The sequence below is a fragment of the Muscardinus avellanarius genome (assembly GCF_963383645.1).
Source record: "Muscardinus avellanarius genome assembly, chromosome: 9".
Classification (NCBI taxonomy): Eukaryota; Metazoa; Chordata; class Mammalia; order Rodentia; family Gliridae; genus Muscardinus; species Muscardinus avellanarius.
This window is the reverse complement of record NC_137795.1, coordinates 82,694,158-82,718,435: the sequence shown is the minus strand read 5'-3', so window position 1 is coordinate 82,718,435 and position 24,278 is coordinate 82,694,158. Positions and strand designations below refer to the sequence as shown.

General features: G+C 38.4%; 1 protein-coding gene across 15 annotated transcripts in view; it reads left to right on the top strand.

The window, feature by feature from the left end:
• Positions 1 to 24,278, top strand: part of CADPS2 (calcium dependent secretion activator 2) — a gene marked incomplete at both ends in the record, with an annotated part of 558,610 nt that overhangs the window by 467,551 nt on the left and 66,781 nt on the right. For 8 of the 15 annotated variants that reach the window (XM_080700893.1, XM_080700890.1, XM_080700888.1 and 5 more), the window contains 2 exons: positions 2,585 to 2,688; positions 13,403 to 13,559. In XM_080700893.1, the coding sequence (XP_080557019.1) occupies positions 2,585 to 2,688; positions 13,403 to 13,559 (261 nt within the window). Of the gene's footprint in view, positions 1 to 2,584; positions 2,689 to 4,457; positions 4,467 to 13,402; positions 13,560 to 24,278 lie in introns of all 15 variants that reach the window. The other 7 variants (XM_080700894.1, XM_080700892.1, XM_080700900.1 and 4 more) reach the window with 1 other exon arrangement.

The following is a 24,278-nucleotide window of genomic DNA, read 5'->3' as shown; positions in this document are numbered from 1 at the left end:
CTAAAAACAGAGGATCATGGTTCGTGGACAGCCACAGCTGTTTAAGCTCAGAGGTAGAATGCCCCTGGGTTTTATTCCTAGTACCACACACACACAAACACACACACACCAAAAAAAAAACCAAAAACAAAAACAGAATCACCTCCAAATAAAATAGGCTGCTATACCAATTCCTGAGCTTCCTTGAATTCACCCTTATTTGAGAATATTGAAATGCTCTTGACGTTTCATGATCTGTTGTTAGAAGGCTTGATAGATGATGTCTAAGGATCCTTTCAGCAGTAATTTCTGGATTTTGAATTGTTTGAGATCAGAAACATGTCTTAGATTGCTGTTAAAAACAAAATGACCTGGAAGTCAGAAGAAATAGCATTTGTTTGGGAAACAAACCAAAGAATTCTGGTACCTTGAACCAAGGCAGCCCTACATGGTGCCTTATAATCCAACCACAGTATACAAAAAAAGTTGTTTTCAGAAACATTCCATTAGCTGGGCAGAAATTCTATATTATAAACTCATTCTGATTGGTTGGTTAGTTATGTTAATCCAAGCTGAGAGATGTAAAGGGCCAGTGTATATGACTTGAGTAATTAACCCAAGTCTATTGGGACATTCCTCCAGCAGGGGTGAATGCAAGAATCTGCAATGTCCTGCTCTGCCTTAAAAAGCCTTAGCCTCGGATCCTTGAGTTTCCTTCCTACTTCTTCCTACTTCCCACACTCAAGCACTGCAGCACACTCAACTATATGGGTGTTTGAAAGGCTCACTTCCCTAAAGTACCATTAGACTCTTTGATCCCTGATATAGACAAACAGTGGCTCTCTATTTTGCAGGGCAATTTAGTTGATTATGTACATGGCTTGGGGGTTCAAGAATATGGACCCCATATGCATCACACTGATATTTAATGAGCATATAAAAAATGTTTAGTGAATAAACACCAACCATAAGCAGTGTTTCACTGCATTCTTGTACCTCCTTTGAGAACAAATTAGGACAGAGGAAATGTATGAGTTTCTTTCAAAAGTAAGGCCGAGAATTTATGTAGAAATAAGTTGAGGGTAAAGATCTATTGCCAGGAAGAAAAGTGACTTCTAAGGTCTACAGAAGTTCTTTTTCAGAAAATTTGACTTCCCTCACAGCAGAGAGAGAGAGAGAGGGAGAGGGAGAGGGAGAGGGAGAGGGAGAGGGAGAGGGAGAGGGAGAGGGAGAGGGAGAGAGAGAGAGAGAGAGAGAGAGAGAGAGAGAGAGAAAAGAAGCGGAGAGGGAGAACGTGCTAGAGTGAGAGCAAGCAAGCCCACCCATGAATCTAAGATGGGGCTGCTGTGGTTTGGTGTATCCCCCAAAGGTTTATGAGCTGGAAGCTGGGATTCCAGTGCAGTGGGGTTGGGTGACAGAACCTTGAAGAGGAGGATCCTGAGGAAAGTGATCTTGGGGGTTAATGCTGATCTCTCCAAGCTAGTTCTTGGAGTTAGTTCTCTAAAAAGCTGGTTGTTATAAAGTAAGGCAACTTCATGCCCTTGGTTCCTCTGCACATGGTCATGTTCTTTTCCACTTCCCCACCATGCTGTGATCAACCCAGAGAAACACTCACCAGAAGCCAAACAGACGGGGCTCCCCATCTTTGGCTTTTAACTTCCAAACCCATGAACTAAACAAACCTGTTTTCTCTATAAAATACTAACAGTCAGGTATCTATTGTAGCAACACAAAATAAATGAAGACAGGCTCATCTCTAACATTTTTATAGAAAATTTTGCCCCTCATGTTCAGTCCTGAAGCTCATTTCATTACTCAGGTTATATTTCATTTCTACCCATTTGTTGTATCTTTTAAATGAAGTACTTTTCCTTGTCTCTGCTGGATTTGGGGTAGCTGCATTAATCACATTGTGGCCTGTCCTTGTTACACCAATTTGGCTTAATGCTAAAAGAACTTTCAGCTTTAAAGAATACTCCCGCCCTTCCCCATTCTTTCTACCATCCCCTCAAACACACACAGTTGAAAGGTAGGGTGAGATGGGAGCAGGGAAGCAGGGGAGGAAATCAGTTAATTGCAGGCTGTCAGAGTCGTTTTAGGTGACTTTGTACTTCTTGAATTTAAGATCAATGTGAACTATGGACATGCAGGCTGGGAATTTAAATAGCAACAAAATAAAGCCTGGGTTTTGCTAATGCCAGGAATGACTCATCTGGTGAGAAAGGTATTGTATTGATAATACAATACACCGGGAAGGAAAAGACTGTGGTATCTGCTCTCTTTGTGTTTCTGACCTTGAGGAGAATTATAACGTGTTTGTTGCAGAAGTTGAGCATCTGATGTGCTGTTGCACCTGTTAGTGCTTATGTACTAAATGGCAAAGCACTTGCGGATCCCTGTGATTGCTTTGTGGGCGAAATATTTTCTGAAATCTAGTGAACTGGGTGTTTTAAAATATAATGTATTCCATTGTGTGCCTTGCATCCCTTATCTCTGAAAAGTGTGCTTTCTCCTTCTATTGCAACACCCCATCTCATCATTATATCTTAGGATATGTTCGCCTTTGTATTTTCAAGGTAACATTGTGATTTTCTTTTCAATACAGAGACCATGAACCAAGCAACTCCTGCTCGGAAGCTGGAAGAGGTTCTTCATCTAGCCGAGCTCTGCATAGAAGTCTTACAGCAGAATGAAGAGCATCACGCGGAGGTGATGACTTGTTTGAAATGAGACTCAAAGCTTTGTCACAGTGGGCACAGCACTGAAAAAGTAGCCTGTTGATACACAACCAACCACTCACCTGTAGGAAACTGAGAACATGTGTGAATTTCCTGGAAACGTAGCTCCTGTGTGTTCCAAAGCATCCATGCACAATTGCATATTATAATATCTCGTATTAATTTCAGACAGCAATCATTTTGTTAGGGCCCTGAGAGTTCACAGGATCTGTCCGAGGTTGCATAAAGTGTACGTAGCAAAGCTTGACCACAAACCCATCTTGTGAAGTCAAGTTACTTCCTATGCAGTGATCACTTTAGTTCAGAAATGTAAGTTAGTCAAAGGAAATTCAAAAGAAAACCTTGTGATAAGCTTGAAGGTAAAAAGAACAGAAAACCATAATTATACTTGATCACTCTGCTCTTCCCACCAAATTTTAAGTTTTCAGTTAACTTGCTTGTGTTTATAATTTTTAAAGTTCTGGTTACATTTTAAGGCTTATTATAAGCACTGAAGTATTTGGATTCACCTCTCAAGTACTAAAGTAATTTTTCACCAGGCAACCTGCTCATATTCTAAGGCTTAAAATTCTCACACTTCCTTCCTTTCTTCTTTTTTTCTAGTAGTTCTAGGGATTGAACCAGGGAAAATTTTTCCTCTGAGCTACACCCCTGCCCTATTTAATTTTTTATTTTGAAACAGGGTCTCACTAAGTTGCTGAGGACCTTGCTGAATTGCCAAGGCTGGCCTTGAACACATGATCCTTCTGTCTCAGCCTCCCAAGTACTGGGATACCAGGCTGGCAGCACCAATCCCAGCTAAATTCTTACTCTTTCTAATAGTTGTTCATTTATTTAAAAAAAATTAACTCCTCACTTTGAGGTGGGTGGAAAAATGTGAGGACCTAAATAAATTTGATGAACTTTAGTGCCTGATCGGTGCTTTTATTCCTGACAAAGCCCATGAAATGAACAAGAAGAAAAAAAAAAAACAACCCAGATACATACAAATTTATAGAATATTTATAGTTAATGAAACCTAGTTCTCAAAAATACTAGAAACAACAGGATCTACATTTTAAGCAAATTCTTGGAAAAGAGTCTTCATGAAATCTCACTATAGATAACCGAAATTCATTGTTTCTGGTTATAGATATGATCATTCAAAACATCTGCTTTTAGCTCACACTATGGAATCTAGTTTGTAGCTTGCATCTGTCATGTGTGAACTTGTTATGGATATTTTATTTTAAACTGAAGAAACAGCTGCTTCAATAATTTGAAATGAATTCCCAGGAGGCTCTTTTCTAGGCTAGTTTCACTGCTATGTTACAATGAAAATGATATGATAAAATATATGTACATTTTGTCTTTGTCTTTTGTTAAAAGGCATTATCATTAGGGTACTGGACATTTAAAACACCTTTAGATTGGGTAACCAATTGCAGTCTTTTTTAGCTAAAATGTGATACAGCTAATATTCCCATACATTTTATAGAAATTAAGAATTAAATGTTATTTAATATACTCCATGCAATCACTAAAACATAATGTACCAAGTACAATAAAATGCATTATTTAGTTTTGAATCCACAACAATACAACTGAATTTATTAAAAGAGATAGTCATAAAACATAAATGTTGTTCTACTATATGCAGAAATATAGAACAATTATGCTGACTTCTTTTTAAAATGCTTTGTAACACTATGGCATTTTTCTATCCCGCTACTATGCTTCCAAATTCTTGGAATCCCTCAGGGCAGAGAGGTGAGTAAAATTGTTTCTATTTCTCTAGCATGGGATAACCCTTTTATATGAATTTAAGAGAGAACCCACTCTGGTTATAGTAATCAATTTTGTCCTTTTCTTGGGATTGAAGACCATTTTTCTTTGAATGGGCTTCTCTTTGTTGTACTGTATAGGTGAACACGTTTTATTAATAAGTCAATACACAATTACTGCAAACTAAGTAAAAGGCTCAGAAGGGATTTTGATCGTTTGTGTTTGTGTTCGTGTCTTCTCTCTCCCTCCCTCCCTCCTTCTCTCTCTCCCTCCCTCCCTCCCTCCCTCTCTCTACTAGATCTAACTCTCTCTGAGTAATACTGCAGAGTGAATTGGTGTGATTCCAAAGCCATTTCTAGAGTGGATTGGTGGGCTGCACTCTACCCTGAGCGAGAGTTTCTTTACTCCATGAAAGAGCTCTGAGCTCAGCTCCCTCAGAGAGGTTAATCTATCTGCCTTGAAGAGACCTTCAAGTGGCTCCCGTGTCAGTGCCTTTATTTTCTTCCTCCTCCTATCCACAGTGCCAGTTTACTTTACAGGGCTAAGAGGTTGTTTTTATCCTTCAGCAATTTCTCAGTTAAGCAGGTTTCATGTCCTTCAGATCTTTGACACTAACTTACTTAGGAAGCAGTCTTCCCTTCTCTCTGAAAGCCCCTCAACCTCTCCTCTTAGGTGTTTCTTTAGAATTCCTGTTTCCTTCCTAGAAAGGTGGTTTAAGCACCTTTCCAGAAAATCGTCAAGTCTGTCTCCATATCTCAGTGACCAAACTGTGTCTGCCCAGAAACTTCAGGCAAACCGATCTCACAGTTCATTATCCAAGCCAGGAAGTTCCCCGTGTCTAAGGGGGAGCCATTTGCTGTCACCAGCATAACCTCTACCCTCTTTACACACCATTTCTCTGATAAAAAAACAAACAAACGCTGGGCGTGGTGGCGCACGCTTGTAATCCCTGCGCTTGGGAGGCGGAGACAGGAGGATCGCGCAGGTTCGAAGCCAGCTGTGCTGGCGTAAGAGACCCTGTTTCAAAAATATAAAATAGGTCTGGGAGTGTAGCCCGGAGGAAGAAGGGCTTCCAGGAACCCCAGTACCACCAAAAAAAAAAAAAAAAAAAAAAAACACCAGACCTAGAAATGTTGAACAGGCGTACACAGCTGCTTAGTGACTGGATGGAAACCCAGGCCAGATTCCACACCTGAGCATTTCCTACTAAAGCACACTGTTATGATACTGTAAAGTAGAATGGCTGGAGTTGGGATCCTGCCCTGGTTCTGAGGGTGAATTTGACATCAGCACCATCGCAGGGATGTCAGTGCCAGGGGATCAGGATGCAAGCCTGGAGCCGGCCTCTTCCATGTCCCTCTCTCTCTTCCCCGGTACTCTGGCATCTGGCAGCTCCCTGAGAACTGTTGCCTAGGGGGGCAAAGGAGAGGGCGTGATCAATATAGGCACAGCTCAAATGGTTACTTTTCTGCTATGTTACAGCAAAACCTTGACTTAAGGTCCAGTAACACTGTAGACATGTTTGTTTGGCGGCAATTTGGTACTTCCAATGTAGGCTGTTCTCAGTTCACTGGTCCGGCACTTCAGCTGGTCTTTGTCCCAGGCTGCCCCAATAACAGCACTAGGGCAAGGCAAGGATTTCATCATGGGCCTACATATTGATGTATTTATACTCATACCTATACACATCAGTATTTGAATCAAATTTAGCTTCTGAATGAATCTGAATATTCAGATGTAGAAAGGGAATTGGATTTTTTTTCCATGCATCTTTACTCACTTATGTACTTATTCCTCTCCAAAATCATGCATATCTAGGGAACTGTTAAAACAAAGTCATACAAAAGATTGACCATGAATGAAATCTATTTACTACTAATGAGATTATAATAATCTTAACAGTTAAACTTAATTACATGTTAAGCATATTAGGTAGCCAGTGAAATAAGTCAACTTTTTTTCCAGAATGGTTTAAATTTAAGGTCATATAAGCCTCTGGTTTGATTTTAAGGTCATATTAACCTCTGGATAGATAAATATCTCTCATTTGCCTAGGATATACTATGGAATTCCATTTAAAATGATGATTCTCCAGATAAATTATATCAGGATAAACACATATCTCTCCTCAAATGTTTACCATTTTTTTTTAATGGCAAAAGAACTTTCAAAATCTTTTTTCTTGCGGGGTGTGGTGGACCCCAGATTGTGGTTCACAGACAGCCTTAGCTACATAGCGAAGTCCTTCACAACTTGGTGAGATACTGTTTCAAAACTTAAAAGACTAAAAAAATTGGACTGGGGGTGTGGCTCAGAGGTTCAATGCCCCTAAGTTTTATCCCCACTACCGTAAAATAAATAAATAAATAAATAAATATTTTTCCTAATCTTTTTTCCTAAATAGTATGTTATTATCCATGGTCACCCTACTGTGTAAGAACACACAGAACTTCTTTCTATCTACCTACAACTTAGACCACATTGATCAACCTTTCCATTTTTCTCTCCCTCCTTACCCTTCCAGCCTCTGGTAACCATTTAACTTCTCAACTGCAATGAGATCATTGTTTTTAGATTCCGCATATGAGGGAGATCATACAGCACTTAGCGTTCTGTGCCTGTCTTATTTCACATAACTCATGGCCTCCAGTTTCATCTGAATTGTCACAAATGACAGGATTTGGTCCTTTTTATAGAGTTGTATGTTAATGAGCATCCCCTGGTGTGTATGTGCCATTTTCTTCCTCAGTTGATGGATACCTAGGCTGTTTATGATTCTCGGCTATTGTAAATGGTGCTGTAGTGAACATGGAGTGCATATGCCTTTTAGACAGACCAATTTCATTTTCTTCAGATAAATATCCAGTAGCGGTATTGCTGGATTTCTGTTTTTATTATTTTAAAGAACCTCATACTGTTTTCCATAAGGGCTGTACTAATTTACATTCCCATCCACAGTGTACAAGGGCTTCGTTTTCTCTACAACCTCCTCAGTATTTATCTTTTTAATAATAGCCATTCTAACTGAAGTGATACCTCAATGTGTTCAAATTATTTGAACTTCCCTGATTATTAATATTGGTCATTTGCTCATGTATCTGTTGCCCATTTGTATGTCTTCCTTTGAGAAATATCTGGTCAGTACTATTGCCATCAGTTTACTTGGGGTGTGTGTGTGTGTGTGTGTTGTGGTTTCTGTTTCTGTTATTGATTTGTTTGAGTTCCTTGTATAGTCTAAATATTAGACTTTTGTCAACTGTGTAGTTTGCAAATATTTTCTCATTCTGTGGGTCTCTTCCCTATGCTAATTATTGCTTTTGCTGTTTAGAAGCTTTTTAGTTTGATATAATCCCATTTATCTATTTTTTTCTTTTTTCCCATGCTTTTAAAATATTATTCCAAAATCTCTTGTCTATCTCAGTGTCCTGAAGTGTTTACCATATGTTTTCTTCTAGTAGTTTTATTATTTCAGGTCTTATATTCTTATATTTATGTTTAACCCATTTCGAGATTATGTGTGTGTGTGTGTGTGTGTGTGTGTGTGTGTGTGTGTGTGTGTGTGTGTTACCGGGGGTGGAACCCAGGGGCTTTTCTACCTCTGTCCTATACTCCCAGATCTGTTTTATACTCTATTTGGAAACAGGGTTTCACTAAGTTGCTGACAGCCTCACTAAGTAGCTGAGGTTGGCTTCGAACCTGTGCGATCCTCCTGTCTCAGCCTCCCAAGCGCTGGGATTACAAGTGTGAGCCACCACACCCAGCATTTTGAGGGTTTTTTTGTAGTTGATAAGAAATACATTTAATTCTTTTGCATTTATTGAGGAAAAACTCATTATATGTGTGTTTTTAGCATCTTTGGCTGCCAATGTGCCAGTTTACTTCTGAGCTCTCTGTCTCTTTTTTATGCTTATGTCATTTCCTTTTAACTACTAGAGCTTTTTAGTATATTTTGAAGTCAGTTAATGTAATGCCTCCTGCATTTTTCCTTTTGCTCAAGATCATTTTGATTATTTGGGGGTTTTGTGGTTTCATATGAATTTTAGGATTTTTTTCAAGTTCCATGAAGGAAGTCATTGATATTTTGATAGAGATTGAATTATATCTGTAGATGACTTTGGGTAGTGTGATAGTTTTAACACTATCAATTTTTCCAGTACATGAACATGGGATTTCTTTCTATTTCTTTATGATCTTTTCAATATCTGTCCATAATGTTTTATTTTTTTTTCATTGTAGATCATCTTTCACCTCTTTGGTTAAATTTATTCTCAGGGATTTAATTTTTAGTATGTAAGAATGAGGGCAATACTTTATATTGACATTCTTTCTGAAGTATGTTATACTTTCTGTAAGTCATATCTTTTGGTTTTTTTTCAATATTTATGTTTCTGTGTAAGCCATTGTGTCAGAAGATAAAATAGTAAATTCAAACAGTACTAAAACAACTGTGATTGGTTTGAGAGTAGTTTAGGTGTCACCCTGAATATTCTAGTACATTCTACTAGCCCCTTCAAAGAGCTTTAACAATTCTAGAATATTGTCTTCCAGCATCACAGTGTGTGAGTATGTGGCAGGGGCAGAATACTCTGAGACATAAATTATTTGAACCATTTCCTTCAAATCCCCCCCGCCACGAGCCCCTTCTCCCAATCTTCTTCCACTCTTCTACTTATTTTTAAAATACATAAACCCTATTATAGGATCTTTGTGTAAATTTCAACACATTTTTGTAATTACTAATAACAATATTTACATTTCATAGCAAGAAATGTTCATAGTTACTTGATTTACACAACCACCCTGGAGGAAGTGAGGGCAAATATTAGTGTCAATTTGCAAATAAAGAAAATTTTGGAAATATGCTCAGGGAACTCATGTACCTCTGATTGCTCAAATCTTACCACTAAGAAAAAGTCAGTTCTTTGCTTCCAGGTCCAGAGTTCATTCTTACCTTCCAAGATTTTCAACTATATTCAGTAAACAGACCAGGCTTTTGGAGTGTTATCATTGGATCACATATATTATTTTCATCACACCCGTTTTTTTTTTTTAATTTCCCTCTTCAGCAAATTAAACTATGTTGTCTAGCTCTGTCATCTCATTTATACTAATTAGTGGCCTTGCATTAGAACCAACATAGCCCAGATAATCATGACTTTTGATTGAATTTCTACGGACAGTTACATTTTCAAAAGGGATTTTCTCCTCCTTGGCCAAGACCCCGATGCTGTTGGACCTCGTCTACCTCCCATTCAGTGATCCTAGAGAAGAAAGTATGCAGCCTCTCTCCTTGCTCCCAACCCATGATGAGGCATCTGCACTTAGTGTGATTGCAAGAAGGAAGAAGGACACGTGAAATGATCTGTGCTCTGATTTTCAAAAACAGTGGTTGCTTAGAGCTTTCTCCAGTCAGCATTAGGACAGCAGGCATTCATCACAGGCTGGTCTACAGCAATTGGGAATTCAGTCTGAGACATAAAAATATATTTCTGCAAAACTTAGTGCATTATTTTAGTTGGTAGCCAAACCTTAAAGCTGTTGTTTGTTTGCTTTTGGTTGTAGTCCGTTATATTTTATTCCCGACCTTGGCTCCTTCTTTCAAGTTACCTTTAGAAGGTGCTTTGGGACTTTGTCCTCAAAGTCCTAAAACAATCCTGACCTAACACAAGTGTCATTTTCTTAATTTTAACCTTCTGCAGAAGTATTGGCTGTGAACTGCAGGTGAGAGTTTGGCAATGCCTCTCTTTGCAGTTCTGCTATTTTATTAGGGTTTCGTTGCCTCTCTACTCAGTGAGGAACCTCAGGTTCTGCTTTCCTTTGTCACCAGTACAGCTCCAAAGGGCAAGATCAGGATCTAGGTAATGAAATCATGCATACTGTTTTGCTTTTTACCTTGAGATGATTTGTCTTATGCCTACTCTAGTATTTAACCAAAAAATATCCAAAGATAATATTTGCAAAGAACAATGTGCGTGGTTTGCTGGAACGTATCATTCCCAAAAAGTTTTTACATTTGCATATTTATCATAGTATTGAGCCAGACTTTAAAATGTTCCTAAATCTCAAGCTTATCATGTATTTATACTATGTTTTTCTCTCTCAAATCAATATTTGCTTATATTTACCATCTGCTAATTTGTTATGTAGCAATTTTATATACTATTATCATACCTATTATTTTAAGGCCATATTATATATATATATATATATTTTTTTTTTAATGGTCCTGGGGATGGAACCCAGGGGCATTCTACCTCCCAGCTACAGCCCCAGCACTATATTTTATTCTTTATTTTGAAACAAGGTCTCACTGAGTTGCAAAGGGCCTCACTAAGTAACTGAGGCTGTCCACGAACTGGGATTCTCCTGTCTCAGCCTCCCAAATGCTGGGATTATGAGCATGTGCAACCACACCTGGCTACTATAAATATTCTTAAGAAAATAGTGAGCTGGGCATGGTAATCCTTGGAAGGCTGAGACAGACGATTACAGGTCTCAAGTCTACAGCCAGTTTCTGAAATTTAGTGAAACTCTGTGTCAAAATAAAAGAATAAAATAGGTCTGGAGGTGCAGCTCAGCAGTAGAATGTCCCCCTGGGTTCCATTTTCTCTACCACTGAAAAAAAAAGGAGAAAAGAAAAGAAAACTGTATCAGAATTTTGAGATCTACCTTTTTGTTTCTCTGCATGTAAATTTATGAGTGGCTAATTTAAATGCACTTGAAAATAAATGTTAATTTCTCTAGTTACATCATTTTAACCTTGTTAGGTGAATTTTTAATTGGGAGAATGACAAAAATATGTGTATCACAGAAATGGGTATATTTGATAGGTTTTTGGTTAAGATTGCAACACTGCCTAAAGCTCAAGAGGAAAATGTGGGAAGACCTGAAAGACAATTCAGCAGGAATAGTATTAAAAATCGTCCTTAAAGCCAGGCATGGTGGCACACGCTTGTAATCCCCGCGCTTGGGAGGTGGAGACAGGAGGATCGAGCAGGTTCGCAGCCAGCCGAGCGCGCTGGCTTAGGAGACCCTGTTTCCAAAATGAAAATGTAAAAATAGGTCTGGGAGTGTAGCCCGGAGGTAGAAGGGCTTCCAGGAACCCCAGTACCACCAAAAAAAAAAAAAATCGTCCTTAAATGGATGAGGAATTGTTTGAACTCATTTGTAATTAGAGAAAAGCAAAGTAAAGTCAAAAGGAGACCAGAGAACTCCTCATTATTTTCAAGAACTGCCTAAAAGCTAAATATTATTTTCTCCCAGCAAAATAGCAGCAATTTGTGTGTGTGTGTGTGTGTGTGTGTGTGTGTGTGTGTGGTGCTGAGGGTGGAACCCAGTGGCTTTTCTACCTCTGTCCTATACTCCCAGACCTATTTTATACTCTATTTGGAAACAGGGTCTCACTAAGTTGCTGACAGCCTCACTAAGTAGCTGAGGCTGGCTTCGAACCTGTGAGATCCTCCTGTCTCAGCCTCCCAAGCACTGGGATTACAAGTGTGTGCCATTACACCCGGCAATAGCAGCAATTTTTAAAGGCAACTATTTCTGTTACAAAAATGCACAATAAAGTGCATAGCTGAATAGAAAGTAATAAATGGAATAAACACAAACTGACATTACGATGTTTATAGTCTAAGAGGTAGACATAAATATTTACATATGTAATCAACTAACCAATTAACCAACTAATTTTACGTCCATGAAAAAACAAAAACAAACAACAAAAAAGAAAAACAGCTACTAGGTGTGTGTCAGAGAGGTTATCTGGGAGGACCTAAGGTACGTTGGAAGGCCAGAAAACCTGAAGTAGAGAGATTATAAAGCTGCAAAAGCTATTTAAGGGCTTTGGGTTTAAGCATAATTACATTGGGAAGCTAAAAATGGAATTTAAGCAGAAATATAGTATGATTATGTATGTATATTACATATTAATTATATTAATATATATAATATATAATTTATATTTACATATATAAACACACACGTGTGTGTGTGTATGTGTGTGTGTGTGTGTGTGTGAGTTGCACTACAGGGGATCAAACTCGGGCATTCTAGCTCCGAGCTCCACCCCCAGCCCTATTTTTTATTCTTTATTTTGAAATGGGGTCTCACTAAGTTGCAGAGAGCCTCACTAAGTACCTGAGACTGGCCATGAACCTGCAATCCTCCTGTCTCAGCCTCCCAAGTACTGGGATTACAAACATGAGCCACCACGCCTGGCTGATTCTGTGTAACTTTTAAATGATTGATAAAATGGCGACTGGCTGTTGAATGGAGAAAGGACAGGAGCAGAGGTGGTTCTGGAAAGCATCTTGCAATGTATAAAGTGTCTATTATACCCTTTTATCCATTGTTTTTAGAAGCTTATCCTAAGGAAATAATTCTTATTAAATTCAGAGCTCTATGTAATGATACCTGTCACACTATCATTTGGAATTGCAAAATATTGGGAACAGTGGTTAGATGAATTACAGTATACCTTTACAGTAGACTGTCTTGCCATTAAAAGTAAAATCAAAGGAAATTGTTGAGTGTGATGCCAAATGTGTGTTTCTATTCACAGGGAAAAAAAGGAATTTGAAAATAAATATACCATAGTCATAGTCTCCATTATAATATACGAGGAATTTTTCTATTTTGTATAAAAATTTTTCAAGTGTAAATTGAATGTGTAGTTCTTTTATGAAAATATTATTATAAATTTTAAATTTGGTTTAGATTTCACATTTTACTCATCATTGCTAAATTCCTTTAAATATGTACATCTGTAAAATTTTTCAATTTTTAAAAATATTAAATTTTATACTTTGTACTTGTCTATGAAACTAAGACATGTTGTAAAATGTTTTCAAGTGTCACGGTATCTGTGTGTGTTTCTATGGAGTGATCTAGTATTACTTTATTTCTTTGTCTTCTCATAGGCATTTGCCTGGTGGCCCGATTTATTGGCTGAGCACGCAGAGAAGTTTTGGGCTTTATTCACTGTAGATATGGATACAGCGCTGGAGGCTCAACCACAGGACTCCTGGGATAGTTTTCCTCTTTTCCAACTGCTTAATAATTTCCTCAGAAATGACAGTGAGCACCTGCGTTTTCTTCCGTATGTGGCATGGGGCGGGTGGGGTGAGTGGAGGAGGTTGCAAGAATGAATGTCTTCAAATAGCCTTAGCGCTGGCCCAAGAGTTGACATGAAGAACCGGAAGGCTCCCTGGTACATCATGCTGGGGCTGGGGAGACTAGTGACCTCCCACATTGTCACTGAGCTCGAGCGTCCCCTTATTCTTACCCGCCAGCCTTCTAGAAGGTCTGGTAACATAGACACTCTCATTACAGCTCGAGTATCAGAAATCTACAAAAGTTGGCAATTCTACAATACTTGAGAATGCTTAACATCTCTGGGATGTAAGCATCTTAGAAATCCATCCTCATCCTAGAAATCATTATATGTTAATGCTCCTACTAACATGTTCCTGCTAACATGCTCCTACTAACATGTTCCTGCTAACATGCTCCTACTAACATGTTCCTGCTAACATGCTCCTACTAACATGTTCCTGCTAACATGCTCCTACTAACATGCGTTGCAGAGATGCTCTTGGCCTGACAGCAGACTTAGCTCCTCTAGTGAAAATAAAATATCGCTATGTGGTATAACTTGCACTTGCAGCCTTTAGAAATTAAAGTTAATGTAAAGGTCTGCTATCGAGACTTTTATCCCAATGCAGTTATGGCTTGCACAGTGATTCTGGGAGGTGGTTACGTGGCTGGTACATTATAGACCAGGATGAACTCCACCTCCTCCAAACCTCTAGTTCCAACTTATTCTCCTTCTTCAGTGCAACTGTCTTCTATACTGGATCTTCTCCAATTCATAATTCCCAGAGCATTTAAACCTTGCTCACATGATAGGGTTTTTATGTTACCATTACCATTATTACCCACTATTCATAACGCCTACCTGAACGGACCTCACCCCATTGCTCAGTGTAGCCCTTAAGCATAGTGCTGAGAACACAGTACTCATACTCACTGTGGAACCTAGCCTCCCAGGCCCTCCCCCCACACCTTGAGAAGGAACCTCCTTCTGCCCTGCAGCCCAAGGCTGACTCAACCTTCAGAGATCACATCCGTGTTACATTCAGAAGTGTCAGTATCTTAAAACTCCAAATATTTTCATATTCTCTTCCAAAAACTGAATACTGTATTTCTCAGGTTTTAAAACTAGATTCATATTTTTATAGTTGTTTCTTGTGTGTGGTGGTACTAGGGATTGAACTCAGGAGTGTTTTACTTCCAAGTTACACCCCAGCCCTTCATTTTTGTTTTGTTGTTTTGTTTTTGAAATAGAGTCTTGCTAGATTCTGAGAGTCTTGCTAAGTTGCTGAGGCTTTGAGGTTCTCCTCAACCTAAGATTCTCCTGTCTCAGGCTCCCAAATACTAGATTTATAGGCATGGGACACTATGCCTGACTTATAGTTATCTTTTTTAAAACAAATACTATATCGGTTTTGTTCATTACTCTATTCTAGTACTTCTTCCTTCCTTTAATTGTTGATCTCTCTGAGTCTCTGCTAAAACTGGGAAAAACTTTTACAGAGATATGAAATTGTGTCTAATATTGTTCTCCTCACCAACCTCCCAGACTTAGGACACTAACCAGGTAAAGAATCTTTATTCTATAAAGAAAAGAATTGTGTTGTAGTAATTAGTAATATCACCTTTGATGTCAAACACATTCATATTTTTGTCTTATACTATTTGACCTTTGACCATAGCTTAACCTCTGTAAATGTTAGGTTCTTTATTTATAAAAGGAGGAGAATTATAACACCTACCGGCTTCTTGGTGATGAGGACTAAGAAATGCAATTCACATACAACTTCAGCTAATTAAATACTATACATCTTACTTGTTTCTAATCTAAAATTTATCTTGAGGCTTTGAGTCATCTTACTCATTCTATCCAATTTTATTTCCAAATAATGCTGTTAGGAAACAGAGAACTGAACAACAGTTCTTAAGAGTCAACCACAGTGCCTCTTCTCAGAAGTTGCTAATATCCACACTTAATAATTATCCATTGATGCATCATTCATCCTGCATATTAGCCTCAGTCTGTTTCGAAGCATCAATTTGTGTCCTTTCTGCCACCTAGCTGATTCTGAATGGTCCTCTTTTTTGCCCAGTCTTCTATCATCATTCCCATTCTGCTAACAAATTACAAGCCTGGTTTTTAATGTTATCTTAAAACAACAGTAAATCTGCTGCCCAAATCAAATACATGTATTATGCATTAAGCCGCTAAATAAGTTTAATTTTTTTCTAGCCCTTCTTTCTCCATTTGAATAAAAAGTGAGGAAGAATCAACTGTAGATTTCCATGGGGTTATTTTAAAATGAGGCATTTATTAATATCCCCAATCAAGCAGTTGCAAAAGATGATGAATTATTTAACTTGATAAAAATACTAAAACTTATTTTATAGAGAAAACACCTTGTTGATTTCTTAGAATTTTTGTTGGGGAACCACTACATCAATGTATTAACCTCTTCTTATATTTTTTTTACTTTTAAGAAGAGTTCTTGAATAAAGTATAAATTTATGGGGTTATCAAATTGTGATTCACATAAAAATTTGAAATTTTGGCTATATTTTCTTGTTTTTTTCCGGGTCCGAGGATGGAACCCAGAGTCATTCGACTTTGGAGCTACACCCCCTGCCCTATTTTTTATTCTTTATTTTGAAACAGGGTCTCACTAAGTTACAGAGGACCTCACTATGTGGCTGAGGCTGTCAGGGAAACGCGATCCTCCCGTCTCAGCCTCCCTAATTCTGGGATTACAAGCATGCGCCACCACGCCGGCGAAATTTCAGCTAGATTTTTCAAACATTAATTTCACAAGAGTTTGGTATTATGCTCCTGTTTGATGACCTTTTTTATTACATTAATTAAAGGCACAAATTGTCTTTAGCCATTTTGTTATACCATTCTCACTCAGAATAAGAAGCATGCATTCCATGATCTCCTCTGAGCTCAGTCAGTCCTGAGGGGAAGTCTCAATCTTGGCTTTGATTTTGTAGTGATTAAGAGATTTCAGAAAACAACAATTATTTCTGAGAACAACAGCTCCTCCACGTAGTGAGGTAAATAGAAAAGTTCCCTAGTGCCGTAATTTCCTTTTGGTCCTGGGAGTGTGATGCGATCTGGGGAATTAAGTAAAACACAGTGACTTTCATCCCAAGTTCGCAAGTTTCTTTCTAAAACCAAGACCACCAAAAATGTCTGTAGTTGGTAAACATCATTTTTCTAGCTGAACATCTCACCTTTGGTGATAATTAAGAATATTGTTAATGACTATGTGTTTGTCTTATTATATCCCTTACATGCTCAGATGGAGATTTTGCAAATTATCCTTTTGAAATCTATGGGAAAACACTGAGTGTCTATTATTTTAGCACCCTCCTCCCTTGGAAAAAGATATTTACATTGTATTGTAGTTTTTTATCATATTGACCTAATTATAATTATACTCGATAGCCCAATGAATTACCACTTATACTAGCCAAAGGTATTGGGAACAGGGAGTTCTATTGTCCAATCTTGGAAAGGGAGATAATTTACCTAATAACAGTACTTGCTTACTTAGATATAAATCTGTGTGTATTTGTGTGTTAAACAGAGTATTAATTAGAGATTTTAAATTATTGTGATTTATTACTAATAAGTAGCAATTGACACTAATTATTGTAGTATTATTATAGTTGCTAATTAGTAATTATTATTGATAAATAATTAGTTTTATATTTATGTTTGCTTTTCCAAAATTTAAAATCACTATGATACCCCCAAGAGGATGGACATATTAAAATATGTTCTTTATATATGGCTTTAAAACTGTATTTTGTGGTACTAGGGATGAAACCCAGGGGTACCTGGGTACCTGTCAGGGACATCCCCATCTTACTTTTATTTTGAAACAGGATCTTGCTCAGATTCTGAGGCTGTCTTGAAACCTGCAATCCTCCTGTCTCAATCTCCCAAGTACTGGGATCACAGGCACACCGCCGGGCCCCTGCCAGCTCATTCAGACACCCCCACCGGTTATTTTCCATCATTCTTTTACCCAGCTCTTTATGCTTTGATAGTTAAAAAGAGGCGTTTATCTTTTGGGGTGCAGAGTGGATGTTAATAAGCTTCTTCATTTTCTCACTGAGGAAACTTAAGTCCCTCATAGGTGGCGGCCCCTTGCCAGGGCTGCTCAAGAGGAATTGGGGCTGAGGTAGGTTGGAGTCTGATCCCTTGAACTCCGGTTCAGTTTCATTCCACAGTAACAAAAAGCAGATTCTGGAGACATTTATAAAACAGCATAATCTTTTTAAGGAACATAGATTCCCCTGAGCTTTTATTTTTAACTCTATCAATAGGGCATTGAATTTGAGGGGACAGCGGGAGAGGCTGGTTAGAGGATCAGATAAAGGTATGATTGTCTTAGCATATATGTTAGGCAACATCTGTGACAAGACTTGCAGGGACTGAGCTAAAGAAGGGAAAAAGGGTCTCCAGACCCTTCCTATATAAGAAGGAAAGGACACTTTATGTCTAGGCTGTGTGCCTCTCCTTACAGTTGGTCATGATTAGCGGAAGCCGTCACTTTAAGAACCCTTGGAGGTGAAGTACAGCTTTCCTCAAGGGAAGAGTACCAGCTGCAACACACTTTTAGCAAGTGTCCCCAATCTCCCACCCTCACAGCTTCACCCACTGATTCCCAAGGCAAGACTGATGAGGAAAACAAACTCGGGCTCCATTTCTGGCCCAAACCACTGAGCGCCTGCTCACCTCCCACCCCACGCCACCCACCCCGAGCTCTCTGCCCAGCTAAAGAGATAATTAGATGGGCAATCACTTTAAGTGGTATCTAAGGAAACACTTTTGAAAGAGAGATTATTAAAATCGAGGGAAAATAAATGTTTTCATAATGAAGCAATTAGCATGATGGCTAAATGATACAGGAGGATCGTAAAGCCGGTACAAATAGATTTTTACCCTTGCAAGCCATTTCCCACAATTGTCCTGAGAATAGAAATGGCAAGTGACTGCTTCTGACAAATGAATGCCATCTGCAGACGGCACAAATCATCTCTTTCAGCACTACTGAAAGGCAAACCCTTGGAGCTAGTCACCTTTTAATCTGTGGATATGCTAGCAAGTGGCAAATGACCATTCTATGGGGAACAGATTCCCAAGTGAAAAATGCCACGGTGCTTCTGCTTTAATTAACAGCCTTTTCACATTGCTAGCACATTAAAGCCGGGCCGAAGAACACCCGTGCTTATGTAATCAATGTCACAGCATCTCTGCCTAAACGAATAATAAATGTCCAGGCTCCCGCACTAAGTGAAAACGCGTTCTCTGAGACTTTCACCTTCATAAAGATGGGCTCATAAAAAATCAAAAAAGGCAAAAAAAATTGGAATGTGGTCTCATGAGGATAAAAAGGCTAGTGTTAATAATTAACAAGGAGAGTGAAGTGGAGTCAAATTAGCCATAATAGAGCCCAGAGTGACTGGCAAAGTCACCTCTCATTATCAAAAAACTCATTAAGAAATGAAGAGGTGGAAATCCCGCTGGGTTCTTCTCACACTTGGGTTGTACCAGAGATTATTTTTCAGATTTCTTTCAGATGAAGAACTGATAGGTCACCATATTGTATATTAGGTTAATCTTCAAGCTTTGAAATATAGAGGGCTGACACCTGCATGTTATTCCACCTCGTGTGCTTAAATGAGCCATGCGTCTGAAATCCACGAATTGGTGTTTATAGACATATCTGTATGTGCATACACTAGGAACAATGCAGGAAGCTATAACGTCTAGATGATAGCAAGGCTGTGTGCTGGCATCGTTTTATAAATGGGTACTTTTGCAAAGGATGTACTGACCACCAAAACGTGAAAATGTTTTCGACTTGAATTTCCAATGTTGATTGAAATCAAAATTGTATGTCAGAATTCATTTTACTGGGCATAATAATGAAAGAACTATGAAAGCACTGGGTTTTCTTTTCTTTTTCTTTTTCCCCCCTCAATTGAATTTCTTGATACGGCTTTCATTTCTTTACTACCAGTAAGCATTTGTATTAATTTTAATCTACTTTTTATATTCACTTACTGCTTAAAGACGTAATGATGATAATGTGGTCTAAAATGCCTCTGTGTGTTTCACAGCAGATTAGAAGAGGCATCTATAACTTCTGATGACTGTAGGTACCAAGAAACCCATACTTGCAAGCTGCCCATCATGTTACATCTATACTCAAGTTGTCCCTATTGGTGGGTGTAGGTATTTCAGGACATAACCCCCAAATCAGAAAGCTGTGTATTGATGGAATAAAATCATCGACTTTTTGCATTTGGCTTTAATATAAACTAATCTCGTAACAGCATGAGAAGCTGGGCGTGGTGGCACACACTTGTAATCCCAGTACTTGGGAGGCTGAGACAGAAGGATTTCAGGTTCATGACCAGCCTCAGCTACTTAGGCAGTCCTCAATTTAGTGCAACCCTGTTTCAAAATAAGGAATAAAAAAATAGCCCTGAAGGTGTAGCTCAGAAGTAGAATGCCCCCCTGGATTTAACTCCCAGTACCTGAAAAAAAAAAAAAACAGAAAAATTAGTAGATTATGAGACTTCTTTATCTTTTCCCTAAGCCTTGTTTAAAATTTATGTTGACTTTTTTCCAACTTAATCTCTCAAGAAACTGGTACTTAATGCTTACAATTTCCAAGGCACCTTGCAGACACATGAGGAAATGATTTCTGCCTAAAGAAGTATAACCTGTAGTAGGAGATATGGACCAAGACATACTACTAACGAGAATGTATTTGCTTTGTAGAAGCAATGCTAAGACAGTTGTATATACTGTACCATCTGTACTATGCAATTTTTTATTCGTTGTTTTATACTTGGATTTGTTGCAGTTGGATTTATCTCCCCCAAAAGACACACTCCAATACTTGCTCTTCCTCCCTCCTTGTCACAGCCTTTCTCTAGATACACACACACACACACACACACACACACACACACACACACACACGATTGAATTTATGTATTTTTAACAAGTGCTCCAAGGAAAAAGGAAAAGTAGGATATGGTTTTAGTTCACTGTGGTCAAAGTATAAATTAAATATAACTAAACTATGTAAAAATTAACTGATCACATTTTTCCTTTAAAGGAGAATAAAATACAATGATACATGTGTTTTCTGTTCTTTAACTTAATGGGATACTCTCAGTTTCCCTAGTACGTAGACTTTTATTGACACTCATACAACAAGCAGATATTTATTGAGTGCCTACTTAATGGCTTGGTGCTATTGCTAGATCTCAGGGGGTCCTGTTGGTTTTATGTGATGCTGTTCTAGGCTGCAGTTCTCCTGACTTTTCTCCAGCAGTTCATATTCCTAGTTCCTGTGATGGGTATCTATACCATCTGCATTTATCAACATGGAGTGTGACTTCTTAATTTTATATATTGGTTCACTGTGCTTTCCTTGCTCTGGGTTGATACAATTTATGTTCCCCTGAATAACTCTTGTTTTATGACAAAGTGGGTTGATTTTATTGTGGTTGATTTTGTGCTGCTGGTCATGAATTACTTACTCTCTTCCTCCTGAAATACCTAATTAGAATTCTAGGGGAAGACAAGCTATTGCTACTACTAGTCAACAAATGCTGAATAATTAGAAGTGGGTGCAGCAACATAAAAGTGGATTATATGGGTTCAAGAGCCAGCAGCGATACATGAATACATGAAAACAATGCATGCTTTTTTTATTTGCTTATTCATTTTAACCAGTGATCCTTGTCTCAGTAATTGTTATTAATTGGATCATATTTACAATTTGTACTCTTATAAGCCTAGGAAATGAAAAGTACTTTTGTAATTGTAAGACTTTGGGGTATGTAAATAATCAATACCAATAATTATTGGGGATGTTCAAAATAATGGAGCCCATCTGCATCCCCAGATTAGCTTTTATTTGAGGCTTTTGCTTTCTTTTTGCCGTTTCCAATTGTATCAGAGGGCTTGATGTCATTGGTACTACATACATTATTTTCTGACAGTGATATTTGGAAACATAGAATCTTTAAGGGAGAAAAAATTGGCTATTTTGATCAGCAACATGGGTGCTGACCCTCCACTTGTACTGTTATATCCACTCTGGAGGACTCCAGAGCCATCCTTTTTACCACCACACTTCAGGTACAGTGTCAGAAGTGTTCTTGGATGAGGCCCTGTGGAGAACTTGCCTCTTCCAGTGAATTGTTACAAAGGGTGCTTTGTAAGGACTGGATGTAGACAGGTGACAGCCCCAGATCATAACCTGCTCTTTTTTAAAAAAAAATATGCTTTCTTTGTGCATTGTAATCACCTATTATAATGAGGTTCAGGGTGATTATACCACGTGGGAAGACGGATGCTCTCACGCAGTTACCTCAGGCTATGTGTTAAGAGGGGCTTCTATGAGTGTTTGATAGGAGCATTGAGATAACTAGGAAAAAGACCTATATTAAATGGACAGGTAGAGTGCAGTGTGGGTTTCTGTGACCTCGCATTTGGAAACTAGATATTCTCTTTCCTTTCTTTCCCCTACCCATGTGTATGCTCCCTTTTTTCTCCTGTCCTCTATCCCTCCTTTCCCACTGTCTGCTTCCCTTCCCCCCTCCTTTCCTCTCTGTAATTATCAAAAAAATTATACTGTCAATTTTCTACAGTTTTTAAGTGTGGATTTGTGAGATGATTTAAAAAAAAAAGTAAGACAGGAGTGGTGACACACGCTTATAATTTCAGCATTTGGAAGGCTGAGACAGGAGGATCGTGGTTTGCAGCCAGCCTCAACTACTTAGTGAGATCCTTTGCAACTCAGCGAGACCCTATTTCAAAATAAAGAAAAAAAAATAGGGCTGGGGTGTAGCTTGGAGAGAGAATGCCTCTGGGTTCAATCCCCAGTACCAATAAATAAAGTAAGTAAGTAAGTAAGTAAGTAAGTAAGTAAGTAAGTAAATAAATAAATAAATAAATAAATGTATCTCTCAGCTGAAATATAAGCAACCTTTTCGGCCAGAATTCAAGATTTGTTGTAGATCATATGACAAATAGGTAATCTCTATTTTCCCCAAATTCTGACTCTGTTATTAAGAGTTATGAACTTCCAGAGAAAAGCTTGCCTTTTCCATGTTCGTTAAGAGCTACAAAGCAATCAACCTTTATGTGCAATAAATATTTAGTCTGATCTTTGAACATATGGATCAATAATAGGATTTCTCACAGTAGTATTGTTTAGTGCCATGTTATATATAAAACATTGAGATACAGGTTCCCCAAAAGTGCTATAGCTACCATTTAATATAATCTCCCAAGTAATAACATAGTAATCTTAGTATTGTGTTCCAGTGTTCATTCACCCAGCAATCATTTTAACATTTTCTCTGAGCCAGGCATGATGGTGCATGCTTATAATCCCAGTACTCAGGAGTCTAAAACAGGAGGTTTGCAGGTTCAAGACCAGCCTCAGCAATTTAGCAAGGTTCTCTGAAACTTAGCAAAACCCTGCCTCAAAATAAAAAATAAAATAAATAAGACTGAGGATATAGCTCAGAGGTAGCATGATTCTGGGTTCAATCCCCAGTTACACATACACACACACACACACACACACACACACACAGCCACTTTCTAAGCCAGGAACTAAGAATACAGACCTGGTTTATGCCTTGCCTGAGACATCTTTTCCTCTGGGGGAGAGAGAGAGATGTCAACAAGTACAGAGATCTTATGAATAACAAGAACCACAATAGAAGCATTTGCAGGATAGGTCATTAATATGAGAGATCAGTACAGAGGCAAGAAGACACAGAATGAAGCATTTCTGAAAAGATTGGAAGGCTGAACTGAATCATGAAAATCATGACTAGACCACAGGAGAAAAGGGAGTCAGGAAACAAGAGTGAAAGGGGTGGCCTTAAAATACATCATGAGGGCTTTCGGACCATGCCAGGGCTCTGGAGTTTGTCCTGGTAACTCACTAAAGGATTATAACCTTTAGGAGTGGTATTATGAGTTCTATATTTTATTGAGTTCCTCTGCTTGGGAATTTTGAGAAGATAAATTGGAAGAAGGAAAAGTAGGCATCTACAGGCCAGTTAGGAGATTAGTGCACAAAACAAGACAGGAGATGAAAGGGCTAGTATGGGGCAATTGCATCGTGATGGCGAGAGGAAGAGAACATTGAAAGATATGACAGAAACAAAATACACAGCCCTTGCCAAGCGTGGTGGCACACACTTGTAATCCCCGTGCTGGGAGGCTGAGACAGGAGGATCAAAGCCAGCCTCAGCTACTTAGGCTCTCAGCAATGAATGGAGACCCTGTTTCCAAATAAAATATAAAATAGGTCTGGGAGTGTAGCCTGGAGGTAGAAAGCCTCTGGGTTCAACCCCAAGTACCACCACCAAAAAAAAAAAAAAAAAAAAAAAATACACAGCCCTCATTTGTATGAGGGAAAGGTGAATTGCTGTTGCTTGCTTAGCACTGCTTCCTATACACCCTGGTATAAAGGTTCTCTCTGCTTAACTGCTGTATTTACATGTGCCAGAGCCTTCTAGTGGCCTTCAACTGCCTTGAATTACCAGTAACCTATCATACACCTATGTGTTGAACTCCTAGAAAGTATAAATATATCACCTGCCAGAACCATTTTATAAAGATAATATAAAGATATTTACCTTTGTCTT